Source organism: Polyodon spathula, chromosome 2 (assembly GCF_017654505.1).
Source record: "Polyodon spathula isolate WHYD16114869_AA chromosome 2, ASM1765450v1, whole genome shotgun sequence".
Lineage (NCBI taxonomy): Eukaryota > Metazoa > Chordata > Actinopteri > Acipenseriformes > Polyodontidae > Polyodon > Polyodon spathula.
The window spans coordinates 48,995,624-49,009,758 of record NC_054535.1 but is presented as its reverse complement, the minus strand read 5'-3'; the positions used below and the strand labels follow the sequence as shown (position 1 = coordinate 49,009,758).

The window sequence follows — 14,135 nt, the reverse complement described above, 5'->3', positions numbered from 1 at the left end:
GCAAATTCAGCACAGAGAATCCGCTTATGTGAATGGCAGGGAATGAATGATGATGATAACGATTGCAATTGCAGAAGATTTATGTTTAGGGCGCTCAGGGCCCGAGTGAAATATATATACATTTGGCTGGAGGTCTCGTCCGTGGGTGCCCGACGGCTACCTGCGCGAGGCCGGCTGGAAATACACAAACAGATACATGCATCCCAGTGCCGCAGATAGGATGTGGCTATCAGCCACCTCCCCCCGGGACGAGGCATGCTGCAAAATGGTGGCTGGGGAGGATGGAGGCCGAAATAAAAAAGAAGCAACAAGAATGAATAGTACACAGATCTTTTACGCGCTCGCTGATGACGTATTGGTTATGGACGGATTCTCCTTCCAGAAAAGCAACCAAGTTTACAATTCAGCACGGAGAATCCGCTTAAGTGAATGGCAGTGAATGAATGATGATAGCGACTGGAATTGCAGTTAATTTATGACTGTGAAGGGAGCTTAAGGCCCGAGTGAAATATATATTTGGCCGGAGGTCTCATCCATGGTTGCCCGACGGCTACCTGCGCGAGGCCGGCTGGAAATACACGAACAGATACATGCATCCCAGTGCTGCAGATAAGTGGCTCTACCCACCTCTCCCCCCGAAATGACGAGGCTGCCAAATCATTAATGAATAATGAAAAATAATTAACGCTCTCCACAGTGGCACTCTGCCACCTAACCCCCAAATATTGAATTTAATGAAAATCAGCAGCTGAGACACGGCCCGTTCCCCAGAGCATGACTTCCCAACACTTGAAGGAGTAGGCGAAACAAAAAAGAAGCGACAAGAATGAATAGTACACAGAGCTTTTATGCACTTACTGATGGTGTATTGGTTATGGGCGGATTCTCCTTCCAGAAAAGCAACCAAGTTTACAATTACGCTATAGCATAGGGCCTATATCAGAATTGGCCCCCCCTCGAGGTTGCTGTTTGTTTGTGGGCAGATGGTCCCACACACACAAGAAGAGAGGAACACCGAAGCTAGCTTTTAGTTAATTTTGGTATTTTATGACGGCTATGCATTTCTTTCTCAATTATAGCATACCTAGTCTCTGAGTCTCTCACGCAAGCAGCTTCCTGCTAATGTACAATACCAACTGCCCATCCACCCCTAGTCCTACTATGTCAATGGCATCAGTCTGCAGGATAAAATGTATGAATCAGGCTCAATTTTTGTATTACTTTATTTTAGTTTTAGGGCTAACTTAGAAACCTGTCCTATCTCAAATGTGCACAGTATGCCTCTTTCTAGAAATGTTCCTTTTTCATTCATTACATTGTTTTGTTCTATTGAATGCAATGCAATGCTACTACTGGTCCGTAGAAGGAATCTATGAACAGGTTTGGAAAAAAAACAAACAAACAAAAAAAAAACACATTGTTTTTGTTTTGCTATATACATATATAATTCAGCTTCTATTGTATATACAGTATTAGCCGCTGGGCTGTCTGGTAAACTAACAAAACCCATTTACCTCAGTGGATGTTATATTATCCGCTTGCTAATGCTTTTGCAATTTACTGCTTGAGACTGAAGCTGTTTTTAAGTCTGTGATCCATACTGCATCATTTTGGGTTCTATGTTCCCATGGATGTTTAAATGTTAATTTAAATGAACATTAACAACAATGAGATTTCCTTATTATCACTCGCAGGTGATTTCTGTCGTATGGTACAAGGCAATAAAGGCATACAGTTTAACAAGCCTCATGCCTAGCTATGATCAGCAAAGAAAAAAAAAAAGCCTACATAAAGCGTTCAGAGAAGTTATCTAATTCAATTTGAAGACACTTCCTCATCATTATTGATTGGTACTGAAAAAATACGTAAATTGAAAATAAAGTAAAAGTTAGCTGGGCTTGTTTGTATCCGAATATCTCATAGGGAGCTCAAAGCAACCCACGAACACAAATGAGTGAGTCTCAACGGGGCTGACGGACCACCCTGTAGTGTATTAACTACTCTTAAATATAAACCGTGTTCACAGTGCTGTATTGGTGTGTGACAGGGATGACTGAGGTGGTGACGTCAGGCCAGATGCAGGAACAAAACACAAGGGAAGTACTGCAGTGCAAAAGGCACTGGGTTGCCGTTTATTTTTAAACACAAAAATAAATAAAATAACAACAAAAAAACACTGCTCACAGTGCAAAACAAATATTCAAACAAGACAAATCTTGAACACATAAAACACAACAAAACTCAGGTGAAGCTTGGCATTCGCTTTCACTGATCCTGTAGCCTGTTTTAAACTCACTCCGCTCGCTCTCGTTCTCTCCTCTAAACCATCCAGAGCGCAGAAAACTGCAGGCTTTTATACAGATGACCATCTCCCGATTAGCAACAATTAATCAATTAATTAACTCGGGAGATAGTCACCTTCTGCACAAGTTTGTTTTTTTTAATAAACAATCAAAACAAAACACATAGCTTTTTGCCGTAATTTATACACAATACAAAACAACACAAACACAAAATACCAAACAATAACAAAGATACGGCTTTGCCGTCATATTTATAAATACAATAAATAAACCATAATGCTAAAACAAATCCAAAATCATAAACTACACAGGGGCGGAGGGGTACCCCGTTCTAAAATAAATAAACAATACTTTATATCTGCAGGGCTCCTAGCCATCACATGGTGCATAACCATGGACTTTATAAAAACAATATAAGCTACGTGGATGCACTTTTCTCACATTTTTATATGGCAGCTCCACAATCGGGAGAATATATATTTTTCCCTTCCATAATGAATTATAAATGAATTATATGAATATAATTTATGAATTATAAAGTGCAACGCCCAACACATCGAATATAAAAGTCTGCAAAACATAAAAGTGCCTACTTTTGACTTGAAACTAGAAAATTAATGGTTACTATGCACAGACATGATGGAAAATACTGTACAGAAACTGTATCTGTATTTATCAGTTTTTTTTTTTTTAAATTGTGCAAACTCCATGGCCGAACATGTATTTAAGAAAAATAAACCCATGCTTGGTTCTTCTCAGTGATGTGAACTAGTGGGCTGGAAATGTCTTCTCTGCTCCCCAGCTCCATATATAATTGGCTCGCTCCGCTCCGTTCACTCTTTGTCCCCAACACAGGGCCGGATTAACCAATATGCCAACAACACCATTCGCCAGAATATGCACAGGGCCCCCAAAATATGGGTTATTGTAAGGCCCCCACGTCCTTTAATCCGGCCCAGCCTATATATACACAAGTATCAAGACAGTATGGAAGTTTATGGTGTCTAATTTATAACATGAAACTCGTTTAGCTCATTTCCAAAATCATTGCTGTGGATGCATTCCTAAATATGTATTAATGTCAGTCCACAATTACTTAAATTAACTACATTTAATCTATGAACATGTATACATATTTTTTGGATATAACAATGACTGTTCAACTCTATAATAATGAAACAGCTGCAGTTTTGGTAAATGACGACACTTCTGTAAACAGATGGCCTCACCCACCAATGCTTAAACGTTAAAGACTTCTTTTAAAAGAGGTATCGACAAATCAGAAAAAAAAAAGACTTGGCTTAAATAAATCTCCTATTAAGTTCCTAAATTACACTTGTATGGTGTTCACACACAAAAAGAATGATACACCATTATATAGTAAAGAAAAGACATTCACAAGATACATATTGCTTATATAACAAGGACTTTATACACAAATTAATGTTAAAAGTGGTACCATTCACGTCTTTCCTCATGATAATTTTAATGTACTGTGCTAGAGCTTATCTCCAAACGTGTTCAAATGGGTCCAAATTATAGTAATATCTTAAGGGATGAAAATGGGTTGCTAAGATACTGCATATGAGGCTGTTGTAGGCAAACTGTAGCATTTAAAGTGGAGGAGTATCAAAAAGTAAAAATCAACATTTTGTCCCACGGGCATTCCTAAAGCAAAAAACTCCATTGCAGAGTGCAAAGTGGTTTCTGAAATGTCGATTTTTTTGGTCCTTTTCATCATGTACAGTAAAGTTTATTAACATTTTTCATCTGTTTCTGCCACTTACACTTCACATAGATGCAACACTCCCTATTTTGTTGAAACACAAGTTTACAAGGAGGGAACTGACAAAATAATCAATGCGATACATGACACAATAGGTCTAAAACCTGCTGTGGTTTATTGACTGATGGTTGTAAATTATTGTGTTTTTGATAACATAAATGTCACTTGAAAATGCTTCAGGGTAAAAACACAGACTGTTTTAAATATACAATAAAAACAAGTAAAAGTGTATCTCAAAATACTATTACCTGTAAAAAAATACATATGTATACATGTCGTACTGATGATTATTATTTATTGTTAACGTTAGATGAAATTAAACCCTGCAGAAGAAAAAAATGAATGTTTCTAAAATGTAGTAGTGTAAAAATAACTTTCTTAAAAAAACAAAGTTCAATGCTCCTCCTGAAAAAGGTAATGAGAGAATCTCAATCCAGCCATCCTGCCATCCTCATTTGTGAAATAGCACTCCATAAATATTTAGCATATCCCTTAACCAAGTATAGCAAAGTGTAATAAAGCATAGGTAAGCAATGTAAAGCCCAGTGAGGTATGGTATAGCAAACTATGGTAAATGCAAAGTATACCCAAATGAAAAGCATATTCTACTTTTAAAAGGGTATCATCTAAATATACTTTTTATATCATTTATTTTATTATATTCATTGTTGTAATGTTGTTTTATTATAAATACACAGACTTTGGTTTCTATGATGACGAAGAATCTTTTAATATTCATTTATGGCTTTTCCCAGATTTGGTGGTGAATGCACCACTGATTTTTCAAGCACATTTTCCACAAGGTTCTTAAAGAGCATAAATAATGGTTACCTTTCAGACTATTGCTCACAGATGCACTTGTAAGTTGCTTCCTGGTATCTATATTCCAGTGTGTGTTACCAGAAGACAGCCACATTATTACAGGGGAAGGAGCGCTTTCCAAATTCACTTTTGATTTGAGAGATGGAATATGAAGCCCACGGTTAAAAATGACTATATAAAAAATATGAATGTAATATTCTCAAAAACTATTAAAATGATACTATAACTATAACTGTAATGGTATGCTTTGCATTTATTTGCATTTAGCATTTTATATGAAGCATGTTTTTGTTTTGTTTTTTTATTATTTGAAATGGAAATAAAAAAGGTACAGGCTTGCTTCCATCCACAGAGTTTATAAGTATACCTGTTTACAGGTTTCAATATATTCTAAGTGCAATTAACTATTGTTATGATCTTATCTACTTGAACATTTTTCTTCTTTGATCCCCCGCTCCAAGCAACCTAAGAGTGTATTAAATGAATTTGCAGTGCAACTGCTGATTAAGCAAACAAGCATATCTTTCTTATTGTTAACAATCGTCATTTCCATTGCACTGGAATATCAGAATGAAAAGAAATAACCAGTTTTTCTTGAAGCTTAAAGGAATTAAGATCCTCAATAGGTCAAATTTCCATTTGAATAGGCTGAATGCATGTACATGGAAATCAATGTAGCTCGATAAACAAGTAAGTGTTTAAGACAGTCCTAGCAATGAATAACACAAAGGACTGCCTCTAACATAGAAAATTAAAGGTAATACAACTGTAGTACTCACAATGTTGGTTTGTTCTCAGAATGCAACTTTAAATTGCTGAAGAAATAAATGTTACACAATACGGTGAATAAAGTACAGCCTGTAAAAAAGTTTCAATGTAGCAAACCTACCAATGGTGCAGTGTTCTCCGTTCCAGCCCTGGATACATTCACACTTGCCATCTTTGCAGGTGCCATGCTCCGCACAGCGAGGGTGGCAGGCTCTCTGGTCACACTCTGAGCCCGTCCAGCCTTCCTCACACCGGCAACTCCCACCAAAACACATTCCATGGGAGCCACACTCCACAGTGCAGATTTCTACCGTGAGAAATAGAATACCATGTTCATAGATGTCTTTTATCAATAACTTCATCTCATAGCTACATCAGTCTATTTCCTGTTTTTGTCTCCTTTGTTTAATTAATATGCGTTGCAGTTCTATTAGACTTTTTGGTCAATATTTTGTTCATTTTAGTTTTAAGTATCCAAGTAATAAGCCTACAGCTCTGGAGCAAGCTAACATTACTTAAATTATTTAAATCAATACACACAAACAAAAAAAAAAAGCAGGTTGACTGTGTAGTGTGCTTTAAATGTTATAATAGGAAATGCAGAATGTGAGCTATCTACAGATTTCAATTCCTTAACTCTTGTACTGTAGTTATAGACTCCTGCTACTCTTTCCCATACACATTACACACTACACATCATAAAGCTGATAGACCACATGGTGCCAGGGCAATTATCTGACTGGATGTATTGCACTTCTCACAATAAGGAAGAACAAGAAAAAGTAAATATAATTAAAAATATATGGTATACAATAAGTGGCAAAAAAGCATTATATCTGTGTAGCTTCTGGCAGTCATTTGAAGTGTCTGGGCTTCACTTCTGGTTTATTTCTTATTCAAAGGAGGACTTTAGTTGGCAAAGCCAATGTCTTAATCATAACAAAAGCCGCCAGCAAAACAGCAACACAGATCTAAATTCTCTGCTTGCTTCTACTGCATCTACTTCACTTGATGGATTTTACAATAGCGTAACATAACTACTTTTGTTTTCTTCAAACCAAAGCAGATATATTTTTTTTGAGCGGGTAACTGCCCCCAGACAACAAATAAATATATACATACAGTACTAAACTCATACTGGTATACATGTAAAGGGAATCAAATCAACATTTCAACTGAAGATGTTTTGAATTTATTTAATTAACAACTGTAAGAAGGTAAGTTACATTGCATAGAAGGATGGTTAGAAAACAGTATCTAGAGATCAAACATTGATCCAGTCTTCCTGTGCCTAATGCAGCAGACAATTTGATCCATACATTTGTCTCATCAAGAATTGATGACTACAATGACATATTTCTTGTCCATGCTAGTACTTTGACTTGTTAGTTTCCAGTACAGTGCAAATGATGCTGCTTGAGTTATTGCAAAACCAAAAGTTTGCCATCAGATCTGTCTGGTTCCAGCTGCACTCCACTAGCTACTAGTGTGCTTTAGTATGCTTTACAATAATGTCACTGACATACATACTGTCAATGGTTTAGGTCATGGTTTAAGTTATTGGTTAATGATCTGCTGCAAGTTCCTAGGATAAGAGGGTATCAAACTATTATGCACCTAGACCTAGAATTTCATGCCAGAATCTATACAAGATTCCGAAATGATTGCCATCTTTAAAATGGCTTCTATTTCCTTAACTGCTAGCAGTTACAGGTTTCATTTTTATATGACATTGTATTAATATAAAAATCCTGTACAACAGGGATGTTAAACTCCAGTCCTCGAGGGCTGCAGTGTCTTCTGGTTTTCATTCCAACTTAAGCTCTCAATTAACATAATTGATCTAATTATTTGTTGAATTTGACATATTTAATATTTTTCAATGTCTTTTACAGTTGATGGTTTTAAAAAAATGCACCTGATTCAAGGTACACTACCTATGAAACATTTTGAGGGAAGTGTTAAATGTGTCCAGTTAATCTCATAAAATTAGACCAATTAAGTAACCGAGAGCTTGGGTGGAACAAAAGCCAGAAGACGGTGCGCCCCTCCAGGAACACCCCTGGAGGGCTGCTGGTTTGACACCCCTGGTATACAGAGAAGGCCTGTGAAGTGTCCATGCTTAGGGTTTCTTGTTCGAATTTGTAGACAAGGTTACATAGCATGTATTGTGTGATTGTTTCTTTCATGGCTTGCTATGTGCTTGGGATATCCTCTTTGTGCTGTATCACCTTTTTAGGGCATTTCTGTGTATATCCTTCAGGAATCAATCTATTCTGATCTGACAGGAGACATTGGGACAAAATCTTTTTAATGTGGGAGTCAGTTGCCCCAGTGCTGATTTAGTGTTTGCCATCTTATCTGTTGGGTTTTGAAAAGCTATGATTGTGGTTAGCTCTGACACCAAAAGTTATAGAAATGTTGTACATAAAACAATACAGCACAATTAAAAATACTGTATGTTGTAAAATAGACACACTAAAGCACAGTGTATTATTCAGTGAAAAAAATATATGCACCACCCCCCTGTATCATTGGCTGTTTGATGAAACTCTCAGGGTTCACTCAATTGTACTTACTCGGTTGAATTTTTTTATAGGACAGCTTCCCCTTCGATAGGCTGATTGACCTCAGAGCTTATTAGGATATTAATTGTGCTTGGGGAGGAGGCCACTGGATTATGTGGTCCCTTTTTACTTGTGAATCAATATCGATACATTAGAGCAAAGGTGTTTATTTGCTTTTAGCACACCAGCTTCCAGCATGGTATGTCGATCCTCACAACAAACTTATTAGTTAAAGTAAATTGAAGTGGAAATGCTGAGTTAATTAATGAGCTAACCCCCTACTGCTAGGTGAAAATGAAGAGATGTGCAGGTGGGGGGCTTGGGTCTTCATACTTCATACTAAATATTTAAATATTTTTTGTGTTAAGTAGTCAACAACTTATTTGTTTTTATTTCGAAATTTTCTGTAGATGGGTAGAGCATTTTCCTGTCTACAACATAATGTGTATGTTTCTAGAAAATAAGATAAAAAGAGGTTAAGTTTTATTGTATTTCGTGAATAAACTGTCAATTAATGTACTATCCTTTAAACTTTGTGGGATCTGGGTTCCAATCCAGGTTAGGTCTTGCCTGAAGTTCACAAAGATTGGACACAACTTGCAAGTTATGTCTTTTGCTGGGATTGAAACAACACTTGGATTTAACTGTACAGCTACTGTTACACTTGTGATTTGATTCTACCCAGAGCGAGTATAACATATTTTAACATACTGAGAAATGTCCTATATTCTGTTAATGTAGTTGTATATTGACTGTTTCTCACCGACTGAGCAGTCCGGGCCAGTCCAGGTGGGATCACATGTACAGGTGCCGCTTTCAGCCTGGTAGCTTCCATGCCCAGAGCACTGGTCAGGGCACATGGTTTTCAGTGTTTCACAGCTGGTGCCTCCCCAACCTGGATTACAATGACACTCCCCATGGATACACATCCCATGGTTGGAACAGCTTGTCCCAGCCAGGTTGTTAGTCGACTATATGTATTTTATTTTCAGTTTTTAATAATTTTTTATATTTATATATATAGTGTGTGTTTCACAAAGAGAGAGATCATCAATATATATTATATATAATATAATATATATATAGATATATATTATATATATATATATATATATATATATATTATAGATATCTTATATTTATAATACATATCTATAGCCTTATGTTTATAGATATAAATACATCTATACTAGCAGGTTCAACTTTTTATTTTACATCACTGCAAGCTAGGGTAATAACATTTATAATTTTCATCACTACCTGTAAAGCTAAATGTGTAACCTGTAATGTCTATGGAAAGTTGTGTCGATGTGAGTGGTTTAACTCTCAGCTCTTTACAGTTACTTTACAGAATGACTGCCTTCATATCTAATTAATTTCAATGCTGTATACTTAGAAACATGATATATATTAGTATATTGGATTTAGGTTTACTGGTCAGCTGTTTTGAGTGGAATTATCTTTCTACTAGAGCGGACTGTGTTGGTTGAGTTACCTTTTATAGACTTGCATACAGGTCTGCATTGTTGAAAGAGTTAAATTATAGCAGGAGAAATGTATAACTTATACTGAACAAAAATATAAACAAAAATGTAGTGTTGGTCCCATGTTTCATGAGCTGAAATAAAAGATCCCAGAAATGTTCCATACATTCAAAAAGCTTATTTCTCTCAAATTTTGTGCACAAATTTGTTTACATCCCTGTTAGTGAGCATTTATCCTTTGCCAAGATAATCTATCCACCTGACAGGTGTGGCATATCAAGAAGCTGTTTAAACAGCATGATCATTACACAGGTGCACCTTGAGCTGGGGACAATAAAAGGCCACTCTAAAATGTGCAGTTTTGTCACACAACACAATGCCACAGATGTCTCAAATTTTGAGAGAGTGTGCAATTGGCATGCTGACTGCAGGAATGTCCACCAGAGCTGTTGCCAGAGAACTGAATGTTCATTTCTCTACCATAAGCCGCCTCCAACATCGTTTTAGAGAATTTGGCAGTACGTCCAACCAGCCTCAGAACCGCAGACCACGTGTAACCACGCCAGCCCAGGACCTCCACATCCAGCTTCTTCACCTGCAGGATCGTCTGAGACCAGCCACTTGGACAGCTGATGAAACTGTGGGTTTGCACAACCGAAGAATTTCTGCACAAACTGTCATAAACCTTCTCAGGGAAGCTCATCTGCGTGCTCGTCGTCCTCACCAGGGTCTTGACCTGACTGCATTTCGGCATCGTAACCGACTTCAGTGGGCAAATGCTCACCTTCGATGGCCACTGGCACGCTGTTGAAGTGTGCTCTTCACGGATGAATCCGGTTTCAACTGTACCAGGCAGATGGCAGACAGCGTGTATGGCGTTGTGTGGGCGAGCGGTTTGCTGATGTCAACGTTGTGAACAGAGTGCCCCATGGTGGCGGTGGGGTTATGGTATGGGCAGGCATAAGCTACGGACAGCGAACACAATTGTATTTTATCGACGGCAATTTGAATGCATAGAGATACCGTGACGAGATCCTGAGGTCCATTGTCGTGCCATTCATCCGCCGCCATCACCTCATGTTTCACCATGATAATGCACAGCTCCATGTCACAAGGATTACATTTTCTGCATGTAGGCTTGCAATTTAAGAGACTGTCTGTCTTTCTACAACACCTTATACAATTTAACATGTCTTAAAGGAAAAATGTCATTGATGGACAAAGAAGTTAATTAAACAGGTGTGTTTCAATTGTTAACCTCACTTACTTGGTTTCTGTAAAATCAATCACTGATATCTCATTATTCAAGCCGGATTGTGCAAATTTTTAACACACTGTTAACACTGGGGCTTAGTGATCTGGTTGTATGGGCGTGAATTAAATTTCTGCCTTCTGCTAGTCTATAACAAGCATACAGGCTGGTTTCCATAAAATGGGTAAAACCACAACCTTACCAATAAGGTGGACTGGAGATCAATGGGTGTTTCCGCTTACAAGCCAATTGTCTAGTGCCGAACTTAAGCAAAACATTTTGTCAATCTAATGAACCTTAGACTGGCTGGACCTCGCCTACAGTCTCAGATCGGTCTAGTCTCAGACAGGCTTTGTCTGGTATTTGATCAGTAGGGATTACTAGAATACAGCAAGATCTGTAACTCCTGCATGGCTGAGATCTGAAGTAACAATCTCTCAATTGCACATGACTCATTCTGCACTGCACTTAGTAGTATATTTTCACTGGGGGCCTCAAGAAAGTTTGATTTTGTAACCATTTTTAACCACCTTCTTCACAGTTTTCTCCTCTGTAACCAGTATTGCAGGCACAAAACCCCATGATGCAGATGCCATGCCCCCCACACTGAACGTCGATGCACTGAGTGTTTGGCACGTCACACTCAGTCCCTTTCCAGCCACTGAAGCACAGGCAGCGTCCTTTGGAGTACTGCCCATTCCCACTGCACAGCACAGGGCAAGCAGCTATGCATAAAACAAATCAACATATTAGTACACAAACCAGAAACCTGTTTACTATGCTTTGTAGCAACATCTGCATTGGCAAACATGAAACTTCCAACCAAATCACAGCACCTTAATATCCAGAAACCACACAAGAAGAGTGAAATACACATCAATTTAAAAAGGTAAGTGTACATGTTCAGAAGGCAATTTATATGGAAATGGATTTCACAATTTATTATGGGGATTGACTCAAGATGTAATTTCAAGGCTTAATTTCAAATGTCTTTGTTTAATACAAATTGACACCAGTCTCTTTGCTGTTCCAGTTGGACAGAAGGCAATGTGTACTCTACGCACGTACCTCTTGAGCAATCTGGTCCAAGAAACCCAGGAAAACAATGGCATGTTCCAGAAACACACTCTCCGTTCCCATGGCAATTGCGAGGACACTCCATAACAGACTCTACAGGGACATCATAATGAATGAATGGTTGAATGAATGAATGAATACCTCCAATTAATATCTAAATGATCCAGCCCTGACAGAGGGCAGACAAGTCAACAACTTTGTAACTGTGACTGTGACTTTGAACCTGACAAGCTACTTTTTCAGCTAGACAGATTATGGCACAGGACTGTTTCAGAACTAAGTTACTAAAGAAAACATTAAGAGTTTCAAAGATTTGATTTGAGCAAATAGTTGTGAGAATCGGGCCCAATGAGACTTACTAAATTATCAAAATCTTTTTCAAATTTTATTTTAAAAAATCCGATACCCATTTAGACTGTTTTATTGCAGTTACATGTAATCTCAGATGTAAATATTGCAGCTGTCAACACAGTTGTTGTCATTTTTCTACACCTGACAACATTTTCACTAATATGTGAAAGTGAACCATGTTTATCAAATATTTTGACAGAATAATAATGTGAGCACTTGTTGACATCATGAATTGTATCCAAACTAAAGCAGTCATACTAGTTTTAAGGTGTCTCTGGCTTTATTAATAAAGCATTGAAGCGTTGTGGTTCCACAACACAATTAAATACACATACCAATGTTATAAATTTGTATACTTTGTTAAAAGGTTTGTAAGTGTAATCTTAATCCATCTGTCTGTAAACACAGTAATTAGCAATGTAACAAATACTGGTACTGTACAGTTCTTGAAAAGGCAAGAGGGATTATAATTATAATATTTTCAACAATGTTTCGCCATCTAATCGATTAAAAAAGCAGTCCAACTTCTTTGCCAGAACAGATCTTGGTTTTGGAGGCAGGAGCCTTCTCAAACAAGCTCCTTCAGTTCAGTGTTGTAACCCTTTGATGTAATTATAGATCATAATTATCATAACCCTGGTTCCCCGACATAGAAATGTAACCATTACTGAATGGGATATAACCTCTTACAGCCTGAATTACCTGAGCACTTATAACAAAGCTGCTCCTTTAAGAGCCCCGTATGCCTCAGATGTTGTCTCTGCCCCCAGGAGATAAATACGAATGACTCAGCGCCATTTTCTTTTCAGGCCTGCTGCGTAATGGTTACATTTTTATTTCAGGGAACCAGTTTTATGATAATAGCCTAACATTCCCTTTCAAGTACAAAATGTAACCATAACTGAATGGGATAGAATATCCAAGCCATCACAAGTGAAGGACTTGCAGCACCGACAGATGTGGTAAAAAGGAAGATAACTGCTTTCAGCATTCTGGCCGAGGAAAGAAGAGGATCCATGGCATATAACCTAATATTCCCTTTCAAGTAGGGAATACTAACCATTACAAATGGGTGAGTATACCCAAGCTGTCACAAGAACATGATATACAACACTGAGCTACAAAGCTTGCAAGCTCGCTTGAGCTAACAGTATTCCAACAATCTGAAAAACATCTAATGTTCTGTTGTGAGGGTGGACTGGGAAGCCACCCTCAGTACTCTAGTGCCAAAACCAGGATTCTGTGGATCCACAACATTCAGTCGATAGAACCTGGCAAACGTATGGGAGGACGCCCAAACCACTGCAATGCGTATGTCCTGGATAGATGCACCTTGGAACAAAGCCCATGAAGTCGCCTGACCCCTAGGGGGAATGGCAGGTGAGCTTCTCAGGAGGGGGCAGATTGGCCAGTTCATAAGCAGTCTGCACTGCACCTGTCAGCCATTTAGACAGAGCCTGTCCCTGGGACTTAGCCCCATAACAAACAAAAAATTATTCTTACTGCCTCCAGCTTTTAGTCCTGTCAGCATAATACGCTAATGCCAGCACTGGGCAAAGCATATGGTCAGGCGCTCCCTGTCAGATTGGAAAGGAGGGGGATTGAAAGCCTCCAATTCCACTGACTGGTTAAAGAGGAAAGCCGAGATGGTCTTCCTAAGTCAGATCGACAGGCTTTCGAAACTAAGAGTGCCTGCATTTCACTCACCTGCTTAGCGGAAGTGAT

The 14,135-nt window shown here is 38.1% G+C and overlaps 1 protein-coding gene across 1 annotated transcript in view; it reads right to left on the bottom strand.

Moving 5' to 3' along the window:
* Positions 1 to 14,135, bottom strand: part of LOC121297390 (teneurin-3-like) — a 258,654-nt gene that overhangs the window by 37,520 nt on the left and 206,999 nt on the right. Inside the window, exons 11-15 of the mRNA XM_041223701.1 lie at positions 12,051 to 12,152; positions 11,522 to 11,707; positions 10,298 to 10,325; positions 9,010 to 9,191; positions 5,801 to 5,986 (exon numbers count right to left, since the gene is read on the bottom strand). Of these exons, the coding sequence (XP_041079635.1) occupies positions 5,801 to 5,986; positions 9,010 to 9,191; positions 10,298 to 10,325; positions 11,522 to 11,707; positions 12,051 to 12,152 (684 nt within the window). The remainder of the gene's footprint in view (positions 1 to 5,800; positions 5,987 to 9,009; positions 9,192 to 10,297; positions 10,326 to 11,521; positions 11,708 to 12,050; positions 12,153 to 14,135) is intronic.